Source organism: Gorilla gorilla, chromosome 16 (assembly GCF_029281585.2).
Source record: "Gorilla gorilla gorilla isolate KB3781 chromosome 16, NHGRI_mGorGor1-v2.1_pri, whole genome shotgun sequence".
Lineage (NCBI taxonomy): Eukaryota > Metazoa > Chordata > Mammalia > Primates > Hominidae > Gorilla > Gorilla gorilla.
This window is the reverse complement of record NC_073240.2, coordinates 101,701,435-101,720,960: the sequence shown is the minus strand read 5'-3', so window position 1 is coordinate 101,720,960 and position 19,526 is coordinate 101,701,435. Positions and strand designations below refer to the sequence as shown.

At 38.5% G+C, this 19,526-nt stretch overlaps 1 protein-coding gene across 2 annotated transcripts in view; it reads left to right on the top strand.

The window, feature by feature from the left end:
* CERS3 (ceramide synthase 3) overlaps positions 1-19,526 on the top strand; it is a 145,508-nt gene that overhangs the window by 80,102 nt on the left and 45,880 nt on the right. For both annotated transcript variants that reach the window (XM_055364227.2, XM_055364225.2), the window contains exon 11: positions 9,650-9,803. In XM_055364227.2, coding sequence (XP_055220202.1) covers positions 9,650-9,803 — 154 coding nt within the window. The remainder of the gene's footprint in view (positions 1-9,649; positions 9,804-19,526) is intronic.

Genomic DNA, 19,526 nt, shown 5'->3' with positions numbered 1-19,526 from the left:
AAAAAAAAAAAAAAGAAAAAGTTAAAAAACAAAACAACAACAAAAACTTTTTCCTGGTAAAAATATTTCTGTACTGACGTTGACTGATTCTCATTGTTTGGAAAGTTGAGAAAAACCTCACCAAGCCATTGGAAGTTTGGCAGATCAATTTTCAATGGTCTCTGAAGGAAGTATGTCAATCAGAGAGGGAGCTTCTTTCAGGTACAGTGTACTGCTCTAGTTTAAATGGTCTTCCCACCAGCATGAACTTGCCACCAGCACAATCATCTTCATGGAGTCAAAGGGGAAAATTTAGTTCCCTGTTGTTAGCTTGGCCCCAACCCTCTGTCTAAAACTTATAACTCTGTAGATTCATTTTTCGAGGATGCTTTATTCTATCCAAATGTACTGGGATTTTACTATGGAGCAAGCAATGTGCAGATCATAGGTATCATTGGAGGGTGGCTTAACTAACCTACTTCACCATTCAGACATTTTAGAAGCACTGTGGGAGGCAGTTTGCAATCTAGTTGCTCTGTTCTTCTTTCCAGCTGCTTTTGTTGCGCATCCTGTGGTGATATACACGGTAGGGCGGGGCGAAAGCTAACTGGGGTTGTGCTCATCTGAGATTTGTCTGGAAGCCTTGAGAAGGAGAGCTGGAGTGTGTACATTTCCCTTGCCCTTTCTTTGACCTTTCTCTGATTTCCCCCAGCCTCAAGCACATTTGCATATTCTCCTGGCGAGTCTCCCTTTCATATCCAGCCACTGCACTCTTCTATTTCTGAGGATCTTATCCCATTCTCAGTCAGCATCTGCAAGAGTTAGTTACGTTGGTTTTCTAAGCACTGTTTCATTAACATTAGGCATAAATTCAAAAGCACACTGGTCAAATTGTTTTAATTTAATTGCCTGGTAACTCCATCTGTTTGCATTCCTGTTCAAAACCATTTAAATTGCAGGTGGATGTTTTTCACACTGTATTCCCAACTATTGTTCTTAAAAATGATTTCTCTAGTTTGGAATTATTGGATGTATCTATCTTCTTGAGCATTATCCAAATACCCACAGAGAGTTATTAGGCTAGAAAGACCTTTTTAAGGCCAGGCAAACCACTTCCTCTGACTACCAACAGTTCTCCTCCACAAATAATAAGAGCAGATCGTGGTTCCACGCAGGTAGGTCCACCTGAAGGGAAGGCGTGTGTGCCCTGCTTTGCTGGTTTTGCAACCTGTGAGTTCAGTGTTTGTCACAGCTGAGTGTGCAGGGGGCAGAGTGGCTTGTTGCTTCATTTCTTGAACTCATCACAGCTGGGTGTTACAAACAGTACAAGGGGAGTGAGACACAGCTTATGCCTTTCAGGAGTACATTATGGCAGTAGAGAGATCTTTGTGTCTACTCCTGTTTCATATGTTTGAAGACTATTCACATTGACCTGTGTTTCTCAGATGTCTCAAAAAGAAAAATACAAAACATTTTCAACTGCAAATAATACTGAAATACCTAGCTCCCTTACTTCCAAGGATACATATGCTTGTAAGGTTTCTCCCTCACCACTGGTTCACTGGACTTTAGATTTCAGCGTTTGATGATCCAGCTATTACAAGTGTAGAAAAATGGTACCCTGGGAAGTCCACATGTGAAAGGGAATATTATCGACAATGAGACCATGTAAATACTTGGAATGACTAATAGAGAAAGGAGAGTTTTAAAAAACAGAGAAAGACAAAGCTGAAAGCACCCAACAGTGCTCTTAGCTGATGTTCATCAGTGGGGACCTGGGATGAGGGAATGATGGACCCTTCTTTTCCTCTGAAGGCCTGAGGCCTTGGTCCTAAATGAGAAGCAGAGGGCAGAGCATTGGTTCTGATGGCACCACGGCCAGCTTAGTGCCGTCTGCGCAGCCAGCAAAGAAAAGGAAGGTACAAGGCAAGAAAGGCTCTGTTGAAGCTGGGCCACTCCCTTGAGCCACCACTGCAGATATGTATCTCAGAACTAGACTTTCCAGTTACACACCTGATGAAGGAGACCTGTTCTACCACATGTGTTCACTGTCTCACTCCACAGGGGCCCTTAGAAGAGCTCTCCCATCCTGCCCATGTGCTTGGTACCTCCTTTATGCTATTTTTGAGTTCATGAAGAACAGCTACAGCAATCACCCCTCTTCAAACCATAGAATCCTACAATAAGGAACTTTATTTATAATGTAGTCCAATCCTTTTATTCATGTAGTCATTTATTTAGAATTTTTTTTTTTTTTTTCCTGAGACAGAGTCTCACTCTGTTGCCAGGCTGGAGTACAGTGGCCTGATCTTAGCTCACTGCAACCTCTGCCTCCCAGGTTCAAGCAATTCTCCTGCCTCAGCCTCCCGAGTTGCTGGGACTACAAGTGCATGCCACCACACCCAGCTAATTTTTGTATTTTTGGTAGAAACAGGGTTTCACCATGTTGGCCAGGATGGTCTCGATCTCTTGACCTTGTGGTCTGCCTGCCTCAGCCTCCCAATTTTAGAAATAATTTTAAGCTTACAAAGAAATTTCTAGTATACTACAGAGAACCCCTAGATATACTGTTTACCAGTTAGCATTTTGCCCCATTTACTTTGTCATTCCTTCTCTCTCTACTTCCCCACCACACATATGTATGAATATACATATTTGTTTCTGAACCATTTGCAAGTTGTAAACATCAACTAAATAATTCCTTGTGCCCTAAATAATTCAGTGTGTATTGCCTAAGAAGAAGGACATTTTCTTACATAATCACAATGCAGTTATCAATTGCAGGAAATGTAGCAATCTACCTTCCATGTTCCAATTTGGTCAATCAATCCAATCATGTCTTTTATTGCTTTTCCCCCTGACTGTGTCGGGATCCAGCTCCAGATCACGTATTGCATTTAGCTGTCATTCATCTGGAACAGTTCCTTACCTCTTCTTTGTCTTTCATGTCGCTGACATTGTTGAAACATTTAGACACCATATTTATTTTTCAGATGAAGAGTTAAGGTACTTCCAGGATCACATAGCTGGTTATGGAAGAATCAAGACTAGAAACAGGATATTTGAAACACAGAACAGATAGGCTTCAAATTAAATTTGAAACTAGGGTTAAGAGTGTATCATTTGCCTTCACTAAATATTTATTTAGTTTTCTTCAACTACCCAGTCATTTAGAAACTTAAGAGATCACTGAGGTAGATAATTGTTCACCTGTACAACAAGTATTTGCTATCCTAAAAGGGCTTAATGCTCATACCCACAATTAGCAAGAAAATAAGACCCTTACCTTGCAATTTTCATTAGACAAATACAACTTTTTGGTGGTTGCCTTAGCTAGTCCAGCAAAACCAGCTAATATTTATACCAACACTGCAATTTATTCAAACCATGCCAACTCTAGTGATTGGAAGAGCTAAAATTGGAAACAAAACTGAAAACAGAAAAAGCTGAGCTTTGCATTCCAAGGGCACGGTAGTAGCTTATCCATTTGGAAAGGTTAAATCCAGTGGACAGGGATAAAGTGGTTCTAAGAATTTAGGAATACAGCAGTCTTTTGGCATTCTTTATGAAAAGGAAAATTCCATTCAGTTGCTGTAAGGTGGTGACTAGCGATAATGTGCAAGTGTTGTGTGTTCTGTGCATGTGCCTGCACACACGTATGCACGTGTGTTAGGAAGAGAGCTGGGAAGGGCAGATGGAATTTTTTTTTCATTTTCCCAGTCTTCTTTTAGCATAGGAGAGGAAACTTGAGAGACTAGACCATCCTTTATTGAAGTCTTGAAATTTTAACTGTGGCATCATAGCTGGTTGTTACCCGTGCCACAATGGCTACTCCCCTCTGACTCCTGTTCCACTTCTTTGGCCTCCAGTCCCCTCTGTCCTCTTGCAGAGAATGTTCAGGCAGCAGAGTCCCCATTCCTCGGAGCCTGCTTACCCTCTCCAAAGTGGACTCCTCCTCTTCCCCTTGGCAGGAAATCCAGGCATTTCAGGAGCACCCTCTTGGGGGGTGTTGCTCTAACTGTGTTACTGGTGTAAGTTCTCTGCAGTAGGAGAGGGCTAGTTGTGGGAAAGTAGTAGTGGCCATAGTGGTAGTAAGAGTAGTAGTTGTAACTATCATTTTTGAATACTTACTATGTAATAGGCACTTTCCATTTGTCAACTCATTGAATCCTCATAACCACCCGGGTGGTGTTCTCATTTTACGAAAGAAACTGAAGCCCAGAGAGATTATGGAACTTGCTAAGATCCTGGGAGCCCTGATTGAAATCTTGAAGACTCCAGCACCAATTCCACTGGCCTCTCCTCTCTGCCCAGAGGCTCAGCTCTCTTAGAAGACATTTGCATCTTAATGGCAGCTTCTTTCATTCTGAGGGCTATACAGTTTGTAAAGCTGGCTGTGTCTCCTGGGAGCCTCTAGTCAAAGGAGGTGGTGGAGGGGCAGCTAGTTCTACCCAGTGACTAAGGAACTAAGGCTCAGTGACTTATGCAGATTTCGAGCCAAGAAATTAGTGGTGTTGAGCCTTGAACCCAGCTCTGATATTCTGTTCCACATGTGTCACTTCTCTTTCTAAAACCAGCCAAGCTTCCTGTTGCTCTCACAATGAAGGCCACACCTCCACCCTGACTTGCAAGGCCTCGCTGACATGGCTTCTTCACCTCTTCCACCTCATCTTACACCACCCTTCACTGCCACTCCTCTCCCTTAAGCCACACTGGTCTTCTTTTAGCTCCTCGAATTTTCCATGATGCTTCCCACTTGACAGCCTTTGTACATGTAGAACCCTGCCATATGCCCTGTCATTTTCTTTCTTTCTTTACATGGATCACAATGGGCAATTATATGTTCAGCTAATTATTCACATTCTCTGGTAGACTGTGTAAAGAAGGTATTTTTGAGTAGGTCCTTTTGTCAATAATAACACTGACACATTCCCAATAGGGGACCTAGTAAGGGGCAAGGCCCTGAGCCAGACAAGGGAAGGACCCAGAGGTGAAGGTGTCCTGGCCACTGCCTTTGGAAAGCTTGCCTGCTAGTGAGGAGGGGAGAGCCAGGAGGAAAGGAATAAATTCAGGGGTGACCAGAATTACGTGGAAACTTTTGTTGTGGAGAGACCCACGCTTTAATGGATGGAAAGGGGTTCAGTTGAAAAGAGAAAGTACATTCTAGGCAGAAAGAGTACAGAATAAGGCCCAAGGATCCAGCAAACCAGAATGGCAAGTAGGTTTTTACATGTATCATTTCCTCTAATAAGCCTGTAAATAAATGTGGGTACCAGAAGGTAAACCCTACTAGTTTAGGGGTTTACCTACTAGTTTAGGGGTTTTGGTCCCTCTCATTCATTGCTATATTCCCGGCTACTACCAAGTGCCAGGCAGCACTTTAGTAGGTGCTCAGTAATGGTTTATTGAATAAATAAGGTAGGTACTCTCTGCTCGCATTTTACAGATGAGGAAATGCACAAATAAGTGACATGGTATATAAGTAGTAAAGCCAGAACTTTAAGAAAATATGGGAAAATATGTTTTATATTGATGGGGCTGAAAAAGGACCTTTAAAGCATAACATGTATGCAAAGTATAAAATAAGCAATTGACAGATTTGATTTAAAAATTTTTTTAATTACTTTGCCAAAAAAATCAGTATTGAAAGAAAATACTGGACTGTATAAAGCTAATTAACATAATTTAAAAATAGTGTTGATATCTTTAGTATATAAAGAGCATTTAAGAATCAACAGGAAAAATAAATGCTCCAATAGAAAAATGGACAGATGCCACAAAAGCAGTTCATAAAGAATAAATAAAAGTAGCCGAGTAAAATAACCAATAAGAGATATAAATAGATGTATAAATATATATAGTCACTATACATTAAATAAAAATATGAATATAAACAGTACTCTGTTATTTTAGGTGGAGACTTATAAAATACAATATTGGTCAATATCTGAGGAAGCAGATACTCTTATGTATTGGGTGCAAGAATATAAATTGGTATAGTCTTTCCGGAAAGCAGTGTAACATTATATTCCAAATTGTAAAATGAGTCTACTCTTTGATTCAGGATTTTAGCTATTCTAAGTGGATAATCAAACAATTACATCAAAATGTTTTTATAGAACCACACGTGGTGGTTCATGCCTATAATCCCAGAACTTTGGAAGGCTTAACTCCCTTAAGCCTAGAAGTTCAAGATCAGCCTGGGCAACAAGGCAAAACCCTGTCTCTACAAAAAACAAAATACAAAAATTGGCCAGGTGTTGTGCCGTATACCGGGAGTCCCAGCTACTCAGGTGGCTGAGGTTGGAGGATTGCTTGAGCCTGGGAGGTAGAGGCTATAGTAAGCTGTGATCATGCCTCTGCACTCCTGCCTGGGAGACAGAGCGAGACCGTGTCTCAAAAAAAAAAATGTATTTACAAGTAATTCTCACAGCATTCTTTCTAATATAATGAACATTTGGGAAGAATTTAAATGTCTATTAATAAGGGATTAGTTAAATTATGATATATCTATAAAATGGATTTCTGTGAAGCCATTATATATGGTGATACATAGTAGGGGTTGGCAGGCTATGGCTCAAAGGCCAAATTCAGCCTATTGCCTGGTTTTGTTGATAAAGTTCTATTGGAACACAGACACACACACTAATGTGTGTACTTTCTATACATGAATTAGTTTATGTAATGTTAGCTGTCATGGCTGCTTTTGTACTGTAATGGCTGAATTGAGTAGTTGCAACAGAGACCAAATGGTCCAGAGGCCTGAAATATTTATTATCTGTTCCTTTACAAACAAGTTTGCTAACTCTTGATATGTAGCTTTGTTTATTGTTGTGGAAAGCTCTCTGTAACATGTTATTGCATGAAAAAAGCAGGGTACAAAAATCACACATAGGTAGTGATCACCTCGTTACATAAAAGAATGTGGTGATAGGAGGGGCAAAATAGAAGCAATTTAAAGAATATAGTTTTGAGAGAGATATCCTAAATCGTTTAACAAAATATTCTGGGTTACCTGTAAGTTGTGAGACTTCAGGTGATTTTTCATTCCTTAACCTCTATATGTTTTTGTGTAATTCCTAAATTTTTAAAAGCAATCGAGTTATTATATCTTTTTTTTTTTTTTTTTTGAGATGGAGTCTTGCTCTGTCACCCAGGCTAGAGTGCAATGGCGTGATGTCGGCTCACTGCACACTCTGCCTCCCGGGTTCAAGCAATTCTCTTGCCTCAGCATCCCAAGTAGCCGGGATTACAGATACCTGCCACCACACCTGGCTAATTTTTATATTTTTTAGTAGATATGGGGTTTCACCATGTTGGTCAGGCTGGTCTTGAACTCCTGACCTCAGGTAATCCACCTGCCTCAGCCTCCCAAAGTGCTGGGATTACAGGCATGAGCCACTGTACCTGGCCCCTGTTTTTCAAACAAAGAACTTGAACGGATAACTTACAAAAGAAGAAATAGAGCTACTAAGCAGACATAGGGGAAATGTTAAGGCCTTGCAAACAATGTGAACTGAAAGTATTTTATCTTTTAAATTAACAAATTTTGAAACTATTTCATACTGGTTCTGAGTTCAGTGAAACTCTTCTTTCGTAAATTGCTGGTGGCCTTATAAATAGTTACAATTTAGGAAAATAATTTGGCAACATTTTAGTACCTTTTAATATACAATCTTGAATTTTAATATCTTTAATGTACACCTTAAAACAGTAATCTCACGTTTAGAAATATATAGTTTCATAGAAATAATTTCAGTTTATGAAAGACTATATACATCAAGTTGTCTAAATAGCATAAAATGTCTTTGATTTAAAGCTAAATGTAATTGAACATAAAATCTCACAAATGCTATATTTACTGCAATGGCAAAAATATAGAACAATATGAAGTACCAACAAAGGTATAGAACAACTGACATTCTCATGTTTTGCTGGTGGGAATGTAAAGCAACCACTCTGGAAAATAGTTTTTCAGTTTATTATAAAGTTAAGCATATATTTACCAGATGGCACACAATTCTACCCCTATATACTTACCCTTGAAAAATCAAAACTTCTGTTCACATATAAATATCTACATGAATATTTATAGCAGTTCTATTCATAAATGTCAAAAGCTGGAAACAACCCAAATGCTCCTCAGTAGGTAAAAAAACAGTGATGCAGCCATAAAGTGGAGTGCCACTCAGTAATAAGAAGGAGCATGCTATTGATAACCATGACAACTGAATGAATCTTAAAAGCATTATGCTTTGTGAAAGAAGGTGGCCTTAAAAGCTCACACAACATATGATTCCATTTATGTCCTTGGAAGACAGACCAAAGGATACAGAGCAAAGTGTTTGCCAAGTTTATGTGTGGAGGAGGGTGTGGCAATAAAGGGATAGCATCACAGAATTTTTTTGGCAAGATAGGCTGTTCTGTATCCTAATTGTAGTGGTGTTTAAATAAACCTATAGACATATTAAATTCATTGAACAATATACCAAAAAACAGTAAATTTTACTGCATGTTAATAAAAAAATTAAAAAATTGTATAGGAAAATACTGGAAGAGAATGCATGAAAATTACAATATTGTTTGTTTAAGGTGTTGGTGTTATGGACAATTTTCTTGTTTCCCCAATGTTACATGAAAAAAATTATTTCTATAACTAATATACTTACAAACAAACCTATTGAAAGACTCTAAATTCATAGTGCTATATAAGTTTGAGAAATAAACAAATAGCCCTTCATATGGCAATAATATCTTTTTTTTCTTTTTTTTCATGGAATCTTGCTCTGTCACCCAGGCTGGAGTGCAGTAGCACAATCTCGGCTCACTGCAACCTCCACCTCCCAGGTTCAAGCAATTCTTTTGCCTCAGCCTCCCTAGTAGCTGGGATTACAGGTGCATGCCACCACACCCAGCTAATTTTTGTATTTTTAGTACAAATGGGGTTTGGCCATGTTGGCCAGGCTGGTCTCAAACTCCTGACCTCAGGTGATCTGTCCACCTTGGCCTCCAAAAGTGCTGGTATTACAGGCATGAGCCACCATGCCCGGCCCATATGGCAATAATATCTGAAGACACTGTGCATCTTAGGTCATCAGGAGCAGTTCAAATTGTGTCCAGGAGCCTGTTTATGAAACTAATAAAGCATGCAATTTACTTTAGGAAGCAGAAGTGTTAAGTACTCATGGAATTTTTGCTTTGTTAAAGCTTCTTTTATTTGGAAAATGTACTTTTGTAGAATTCTCTATTCACCTTTGATGCCAAATAAATGAGATTGTGTTTTAAGGCAATAATAACCTCATGTAAACATGCATTATCTTATTTGTTCTTCAAAATCCTCTAGCCCCATCACCAGAAGGTAAAAATGGTTAGTGTATGCTTTCGTTTGAAAAGAGGAAACCAAGGTACAGAAACATTCCGTTTTAAACACTGGGTAATAAAAATGCTGTTTCTTTAACTTTTCTTCAGGAAGACAGATTGTACTTTTTTTGTTGCTTGCCAGTAATGATACTTAAGATAATATTATTGTATCTTTTCTTTTGATAATTTCCTGGGCTTTATTAGAAACGAAATAAATGTATGGCTTAGGAGAAAAACTATTTGTTTTATTATTGAAAATTCATAAGTGCTTTGGTTCTAATGAAATTCTCTCAACTGTTTGGTGTTTCAGGATTTTATATTGCACGCTGATCTTGCCTATGTATCACCTCGAGCCTTTCTTTTCATACATCTTCCTCAACCTACAGCTCATGATCTTGCAGGTCCTTCATCTTTACTGGGGTTATTACATCTTGAAGATGCTCAACAGATGTATATTCATGAAGGTAAGGGCTGTCCAAATATTATTGCTCTTAATGTCATTGCCAGGTTAATGGTGAGGCCCAGACTGTTGAATGTTCAAGTTAATTCATAGTTTTAACCAGAATTCTTATTTCTTGATTTTATTATTTTTGATTAAAATTTTGGAAAAATAGAGCTAGATTTTTCATAAGTAGGTCTTTAAGGTGCTTTTAAGTAATTGCTTTTATTAGAAGATATGTTATTTTTGACATTTTAAAAATGTCAAAACTTCAAAAATTATAAAAATTGCTGCTTGTTTTTATGCTTGAAATTTTTTAAACTTTTGCTTATTGATATATAATATTTGTGCATATTTATGTGATATTTTGTACATGCATAGAATGTGTATTCAGGACATTTGGGGTATCCATCATCTTGAGTATTTATCATCTCTAAGTGTTGGGAACATTTCAAGTCCTCTCTTCCAGCTATTTTGAAATATACAGTGTATTGTTGTTAACTACAGTCACCTGCTACTGAACATTGGAATTTATTCCTTTTATCTAACTGTAAGTTTTTACCTATTACCCAGCCTTTCTTCATCTTCCCCCAACCCCACCAACACACCCTTCCCAATCTGGTGTCTATCATTCTACTCTTTGGTATATTGTTTTTTTTTTTTTCCCTTGGGATAAATATGCAGTAGTGAGATTGCTGGGTCATATGGTAGTTCTACATTTAGTTTTTGAGAAATCTGCCTTCCGTTTTCCATAGAGATTGTACTAATTTACATTCCCACAAACAGTGTATAAGAGTTCCCTCTTCTTTACATTCTCACCAGTGTCTTTCAATCACTTTTTGCCTTTTTAATAATAACAGTTTTAACTGGGGTGAGATGATATCTCATTGTAGTTTTCACTTGCACATTTCCCTGATGATTAGTGATGTGGAACATTTTTTCATATGTCTGTTGTCCACTGTATGTTTTTTCTTCATAAATATTTATTCATGTCCTTTGCCCCTTTTTAATGGAATTATCATTATTATTATTTGTTGTTGTTGTTTTACTGTGGAGCTGTTTGAGTTCTCTGTATATTCTGGATATTAGTCCATTATCAGATGAATGATTTGCAAATATTTTCTCCCATTCAACAGGTTGTCTCTTCACTATGTTGATTGTTTCCTTTGCTGCACAGAAGCTTCTTAGTTTAATATAGTCCCATGTGTCTATTTTGGTTTTTGTTGCCTGTGCTTTTGAGGTCTTAGCCATTGAATCTTTGCCTAGACCAATGTCCTGAAGTATTTCCCTGAAGTACTTCCTTTATGTATTCTTCAAGTAGTTTTATATTTTGGGATCTTATATTTAAGTCTATAATCTGTGTTGAGTTGATTTTTGTATATGATGAGAGACAGAGATCTAGTTTCAATCTTCTGCATGTGGATATCCAATTTTCCCCACACCATTTATTGAAGAGGATGTCCTTTCCCCCAATGTATGTATTTTTTTATTTCTGTGAAAAATGGCATTGGTATCTTTTTTTTTTTTTTGACAATGCCTTGCTCTGTCTTCAAGGCTAGGGTGCAGGGGCATGATTATGACTCACTGCTGCCTCAATCTCCCAGGCTCAAACAATCCTCCCACTTCAGCCACTCAAGTAGCTGGGACTACAGGCCCATGCCACCACACTTCACTAATTTTTAAAATTTTTCATAGAGATGGGGTCTCTATGTTTTCCAGGATGGTCTCAAACTCTTGGGGTCAAGCGATTCTCTGGCCTTGGCCTCCCAAAGTACTGGAATTACAGGTGTGAGGCACTATGCCTGGCCAACATTGCTATCTTGGTAGAGATTGAATTTAATCTGTAGATAGGTTTGAGCAGTCTGGTCATTTTAATGATATTAACTTTTCTAATCCATGAGCATGGGCTGTCTTTCCATTTGTTTATGTCTTCTTCAATTTTTAAAAATCAGTGTTTTGTAGTTTTCCTTGTAGAGGTCTTTTACCTCCTTGGTTAAATTTATTCCTAGGTATTTTTGTAGTTATTGTAAATGGGATTCCTTTATTGAGTTCTTTTTCAGCTAGTGTGTCATTCATATATAGACACTATTTTTTATGTTGAATTTGTATCCTGTATCTTTACTGAATTTATTTATCAGATCTAAGGCTTTTTTGGTGAAGTCTTTAGGTTTTTCTGGATATAAGATCGTGCCATCTGCAAATAAGGACAATTTGACATCCTCTTTTCTAATTTGGATGCCTTTTATTTGTCTCTTGCCTGATTGCTCTGACTTTAATGTCCAGTACTACATCAAACAGGAGTAGTAAAGTCAGCATCTTTGTCTTGTTCTAGTTTTTAAAGGAAAGGTTTTCAGCCTTTCACCATTTAGTATGATGTTAGCTATGAATCTGTCATATATGCCCTTCATTATGTTCAGGTATGTTCCCTCTATGACTAGTTTGTTGAGAGTTTTTATCATAAAAGGATGCTGAATTTTATTAAATGCTTTTTCTGTGTCTATTGAGATGATCATATAGATTTTATTGTACATTCTGCCGATGTAATGTATCACTTTTTTTATTTGTTTATGTTGAACCAACCTTGCATCCCTGGGTTGAATCCCACTTGGCCATGGTATGTTATCTTTTTGATGTAATATTGGATTTGGCTTGCTAGCATTTTGTCGAGAATTTTTGTATCTATGTTAATCAGGGATATTGACCTGTAGTATTTTTTTGTTGTTGGGTCCTTGTCTGGTTTTGATATCAAGGTAACGCTGGCCTTGTAGAATGAGTTAGGGGGAATTCCCTCCACTTAATTTTTTTTTTGAATAGTTTAAGGAGAATTGCTGTAAATTCTTCTCTGTAAATTTTGTGGAATTTAGCAATACAGCTATCTGGACCTGGACTTTTCTTTTTTGAAAGACTTTTTATTACTGATCCAATCTCTTTACTTTTTATTGGTCTATTCAGGTTTTCTGTTTCTTCCTCAATCAGTCTTGGGACGTTGTATGTGTTTATGAATTTAACCATTGCCTCTAGGTTTTCCAGTTTGTTAGTGTATAGTTATTCACTATAGTTTCTGATAATCTTTATATTTCTGTGGTATCAATTGTAATGTGTCTTTTTTGTTTCTGATTTTCTTTATTTTGGTCTTTTCTCCTTTTTTCTTGGTCAGTCTAGCTAGCAATCTATTTTGTTTATCTTTTCAAAAACTAACTTCTAATTTTGTTGATTCTTTGTAATTATTTTCAGTCTCTTTCATTTAATTTGCTCTGATGTTTATTATTTCTTTCCATCTATTAATTTTGCATTTGGTTTATTCTTGCTTTCCTAGTTCGTTGAAGTGCATCACTAGATTTTTTATATGACATCTTTCTACTTTTTTGATGTAGAAGTTTATTACTATAAACTTCCCTCTTAGCACCGCTTTTGTTGTATCTCATAGGTTTTGATATGTTGTGTTTTGATTTTCACTTGTTTCAAGAAATGTTTTGATTTCCCTCTTAATTTCTTTCTTGACCTGGAGGTCATTTTGGAGCATGTTGTTTCATTTCCATGTATTCATACAGTTTTCAAAGTTTCTCTTATTATTGATTTATAGTTCTAATCCATTGTGGTCTAAAAAGATACTACATATAATTTCAGTTTTTTAAAATTTGTTGAGACATGTTTCATGTCCTAACATATGGTCTATCCAGGAGAATGTCCCATGTGCTGATGAGAAGAATGTGTATTCTATAGCCATTGGATGAAATGTTCTGTAAAAGTCTGTTAGGTCCATTTGGCATAAAGTGCAGTTTAAATCCAATGTTTCTTTATAAATATTCTGTCCAGATGATCCATCTAATGGTGATAGTAGGGTGTTGAAGTCTCCAACTATTATTGTATTGGACTTCATCTCTCTCTTTAGTAATATTTGCTTTATATATCTGAGTGCTCTATTGTTGGCTACACATATATTTAGAATTGTATTTCTTGCTGAGTTGATCTCTTTATCATTATATAATGGCCTTTTTTGGTCTATTTTTGCTGTTTTTTGCATTAAAGTCTGTTTTATCTGTATCTGATATAAGTATAGGTGTTTCTGCTTGCTTTTGGTTTCCATTTGCAGGATTATCTTTTTACATTCCTTTACTTTTAGTCTATATGTTTTGTTTTGGTTTGGTTTTTTGTTTGTTTTGTTTTTTGTTTTTTTGAGACAGAGTCTTGCTCTGTCACCCAGGCTAGAGTGCAGAGGCATGATCTTGGCTCACTGCAAGCTCCGCCTCCCAGGTTCACGCCATTCTCCCACCTCAGCCTTCCTAGTAGCTGGAACTACAGGTGCTCACCACCACACCCGGCTAATTTTGTTTTTGTATTTTTAGTAGAGACAGGGTTTCACCATGTTAGCCCGGATGGTCTCGATCTCCTGACCTTGTGATCTTCCCACCTTGGCCTCCCAAAGTGCTGGGATTACAGGCATGAGCCACCACGCCTGGCCTAGTCTATATGTGTTTTCACAGGTGAAATAAGCTTCTTGTAGGCAGCATATAGTGAGTCATTTTTAAATCCATTCAGCTAGTCTATATCTTTTAAGTGGAAAGTTTAATCTGTTTACATTCAAGGTTAGTATTAATATGTGAGGGGTTATTTCTGTCATTTTATTAATTAATTTCTAGTTATTCTGTATATCCTTTGTTTCTTTCTTTCTCTCTTACTGTTTATCATTGTGGTTTGGTGGTTTTCTGCAGTGGTAACATTTGAGTCCTTTCTCTTCTTCATTTATGTGTTTGTTCTACCAGTATGTTTTATACTTTTCTGTTTTCATGCTGGTAGATATGATTTTTTCACTTCTGGATGTAGAACTGCCTGAAGCATTTCTTGTAGGGCCAGTGTAGTTGTGATGAATTCCCTTAGTTTTTGCATATCTGGAAAATACTTTGTTTCTTCTACATTTATAAAAGATAAGTTTTCTGAGTATAGAATTCTTGGCTAACAGGTTTTTTTCCCCTGCGCTTTCAGGACTATGACCATATCATCCCATTTTCCCCTGGCCTGTAAGGTTTCTGTTGTTAGTCCGATGGTGGTTCCCTTACAGGTGACTAGACACGTTTCTGTTGCTGTTCTTAGAATGCTATCTTTGTTTTTGACTTCCAACGGTTTGACTATAATATGCAGTAAAGACCTTTAAGAATCATGTCTATTTGTGAATCTCTGAACTTCTTGTATCTGGATGTCTAAATCTCTTGCAAACTTGGGAACACTTCAGCTATTATTTTGTTAAATAGGTTTCTATCTTTTTTATTTTATTTTCACCTCTGGAACACCAAAAGTTCAATAAGTTGTTTCCCTTACAGTGTCCCATATGTCATGTAGGCTATGTTCATTCTTTTTTCATTTTTTCTTTATTTTTATCTAATGGAGTTATTTCAAAAGACCTGTCTTCAAGTTCTGAAATTCTTTCTTCTCCTTGATCTAGTCTTTTTTTTTTTTTTGTGAGACAGAGTCTTGCTGTGTTGCCAGGCTGGAGTGCAGTGGCACGATCTTGGCTCACTGCAACTTCCGCCTGCCAAGTTCAAGCGATTCCCCTGCCTCAACCTCCTGAGTAGCTGGGACTACCGGTGCATGCCACATGCCCAGCTAATTTTTTGTATTTTAGTAAAGAAGGGGTTTCACCATGTTGGCCAGAATGGTTTTGGTCTCCTGACCTCATGATCTGCCCACCTTGGCCTCCCAAAGTTCTGGGATTACAGGAGTGAGCCACCACACCTGGCCAATCTAGTCTATTTTTAAAGCATTTGAAAGTATTTTGTATTTCATTCAATGAATTCTTTACTTCCAGAATTTCTGTTTGGTTCTTTTTTTTATGATCTGTATCTCTTTGGTAAACCTCTCATTCACATTATGAATTGTTTTTCTGATTTCCTTGTATTGTTTATCTGTGTTCTCTTATATCTCACTGAGGTTCTTTAATATAATTATATTGAGTTCTTTTTCGGGGATATCTTAAGTTTGTTTTTATTGGAACCTGTTGCTGGAGAATTATTGTGTTTTTTGAAGGTATTATATTTCCTTGCTTTTTTATGTTTCCATGTCCTTAAATTGATATCTACACATCTGGTATAACAGTTGCTTCTTATATTTTTTTGAATTTGTTTTCATAGAGGAGGATATTTTCCTGAAGATGTACTTGCAGTGGTTGTTGGTAGGGCACTTTGGTTCTGATTCTGGGTGCATGCAATATTGTAGTCATTATGTGATTTTTTTTTGGCTATAAACAACCTCAGTGGTGTCTGTGAATTTTTCATTGGCTTAGGGTGCAGTTATTGGAGACTGTGGTGAGGTTTTGCTGGGGATGGGAATGCCAAGTGGGCTAGTCCTTGGGCCCCAGCGGTGGCAGCAGTGGGCCAAATGGTCCTGTCCTTGGGCACTAGTGTTAGCAGCTCCAGGCGGGCTGATTCTTGGGCCTTCAGATAGCTTTCCCAGGTGCCAACAGTGGCAGTGATGGGGCAAGAGGTAGGTTGGCCTTTGGGCCCCTAGGCAGAAGCTGTGGCATGGACAATGGCGGTAGCAGTCACTTAACAATCCTCTGGCTCCCAAGTGGTCTGCATTGGTGTTGGCAGTGGCTGCAATGGGCTAGGACGGCCAGTCCCCAGGCCTACAGGTTGCATGTGCAGGTGAGTACTAGCTGTGGTGATAGCAGCAGGTTAGGTCGGCACAACCTGGGCGGAGTGCTCAGATACCAATCATTGTGAACACAGCCAGTTAATTTCTGGGACTTCCAATGGTATACTTGGGCAGTAGGGGGAGGGAGTGTGGAACCAGGCAAGGCAGACCTATCCTCAGGCCCCCCTGTGGTGCACGCATGTGCTGGTTGTGGTAGGCAGGGGCAGGGTGCCCTGCTACTGGGAAGAGTGGGGTTGCTTTCAGTGGCAGCACCTGCAGGTAGTTGGCTAGGGAGCACAAGCTTCATCCCCAGGTAGCAGCTGTGGATAGGGTAACCTGTCCTTAGGACACTTGTAAATGCATGCTGACTCTACTACTAAGGAAGTGGGGTCACTGCCAGTGGCTTGCACTTTGGCCCTGGTAGTGGCATCCAGCAGTGGGACACATAAAAATGTGTGATGGCACACTACTGGGGATATCAGGGCCACTGTCAATAGTTACTGCTTCAGCCCTGGTAGCAACAGCCAGCCACAGCAGTGCCCCAACATGGGGGATGTCAGTGGGGCTCCAGGAATGTGTAGATGCAGGGACTGTTGTGCTTCAGCACAGGCTGCAGTTTGGCGGAGGCTAGGCTCTCAAAATGGCACTGTGCTGTAGCTGCTTAGGACTCAGGGGGTATGTGGGACCTCGTATGAGCTCCTTCTATGGAGCAATGCTTTTGTGTCAACTCTAGGCAGCTCTCTATGTTAGTCTTATGGCCCGTGAGAGTTGAGAGCCTCTCCTGTGGCTAGGATTGCAGGAGTCCATGATGGGAATGTGGACTACTGAGATCTCTTACTTACCCTTTTCCCACATTGGGGAGTATCTCCAGGTTCTTAGCTGAGCAGACGGTCTTGGCTTCCCTTTCCTTTTTTGCCTTAAGTGTTTCCTGTCACTTCTCTGTTGAATTCTACTCTTCTCTTAGAGGATCTGTTCAAAGTGTGATTATCTACTCACTATTTGGTTCCTCTGTGGAGGAGGCATGTACCCGATGCCTCTAGTTATTCTCGATTTTGCTGCTTTTTAAAGAATCCCCTAATAAGTCAAAACTTGCTCCAGTTTTGGACAACCTTTATGATGATAATTGAATAATACTTCAGAGCCTTATGTTTATTTTTATTGAATATCCAAATTGCACATAATGCTCTCCCCCTGAGCTTGTTCCCCACTAGTCTCTGAAATACTGTCCATCATTTTACTATACTTTGTTTCTGAAAACATCTTCTCTAAATAATAACAAATTAATTAGACTATTGATTCAAACTTTTAGACTATTGAAGGTTTTTTGTTTGTGTTGTTTTGAATTAGGTTCTGTGCTTTAATTCCAGAACACAGTGAGGGAAAGGCAACAGAGATGAATAAGATAATCCCTGACTTTAGGGGAAATAGCCCACCATCTAGTGGGGGAATGTTCATCTACCAGCAACTAACTATAGCATACAGAATGTCCTGTGGTTCATACAGGCCCCAGAAACTTGCTATGGAAGAAAAGCTAAAAAGAAATTAACTCAAGGGACCAGGAAATGTTTCATTGAGTGATGGAGTTTAAGTTGAGCCTTTAAAGCAAGTGAAAAAGATCGCATTTCTGCTTTGTCTTAAAATCATAACCTACTACTAAGTGTTGATGAAAAGAGTCAAACTCTGTAAAATATTTGAACAGATTTATCCTGAACCAAATATGAATGACCAATGGCCCATGACACAGCCGCAGGAGATCCTGAGAACATGTGCCCAAGGTGGTCGGACTACAACTTGGTTTTAGACATTTTAGGGAGATATAAGTCATCAGTCAATGCATGTAAGATGTACATTGCTTTGGTCTGGAAAGGCAAGACAACTGGAAGTAGGGGGCTTCCAGGTCATAGGCAGATTCAGAGATTTTTCTGATTGGCAATTGGTTGAAAGAGTTATTAGATAACTCATTAGATAAGAGCTGAAATCAATAGAAAGGAATGTCTGTATTAAGATAAGGAGTTGTGGAGACCAAGGTTTTATTATGCTGATGAAGCCTCCAGGTAGCTGATTTCAGTGCTGTTATCAGACCTTAAAAGGTGCCAGACTGTTAATTCATTCTCTCCTGGATCAGAGGAAAGATCCAGAAAGGAAAGGTGATTCTCCGCAAAATGTAGGTTTGCTCCACAAGAGACAGTTTGGTAGGGCCATTTCAAACTATATCGAAGGAATATATTTTGGAGTAAAATATTTCAATTTCTTTCAGGGGCTGCTATCTATCATGTGATGTTATACTAGAGTCAGGCTGGAACTTGGTGCCTTATTGCTACAAAAGTCAGTCTTAAGATCTCTGTTTTAATGTTACTGATGGTCAGCTGTGCCTGGATTCCAAAGGAAGGAGGGTGTATAATGAGGTGTGTCTGACTCTCACTTCCCATCATGGCCTCAACTAGATTTTCAGGTTTACATTGGAATGTCCTTGGCTGAGAGGGGGTCCATCAGGCAGTTGGGGGTTTAGAATTTTATTTTTGGTTTACATAAGGGAGTTTTCATTAAGGATCTTTCAAGTTGAAAGTTATAGCTGGCTCACATTTAGGTGTTACTATCCGTGTATAATATATACAGCGCTATATTGTCAGATTGAGTGACTTGTGTGTACCAAGGATGCTGGCAGTTAGTCTGATAAGCTCAGTTTTTAATCAACTCTTTGATTAATTAGTTTCCCAACTTTAGTAAATGTGCCTCAAAGATCACTGAAGAGTTGGCAAAGGAAATGGAAACTGCCGTAATTGACCTCTGAGTTTTCTACCATCTCTTAGCTTCTAGATCTTCACAGAGGTATGGGAAATTAGCCCACATCTCGGTTAATCTAAAAAAAAAACCTGAGAAGTTTCTTCTTGAACTGAATTACTGATGACCTTGTTTTCTTGAGAGCCAACTTTTCCTGTTAAAGTTGTGGTGCCAAAAAAAAAAAAAAAACTTTCATTGAATGGTTCTAGTTTATTAAAGTTCTAAATAGCTTTTCTATGATCTCTGAAAAAGTTGTTTTCATGTGCGTCCATGTGAAGAGACCACCAAACAGGCTTTGTGTGAGCAACAAGGCTGTTTATTGCACCTGGGTGCAGGCGGG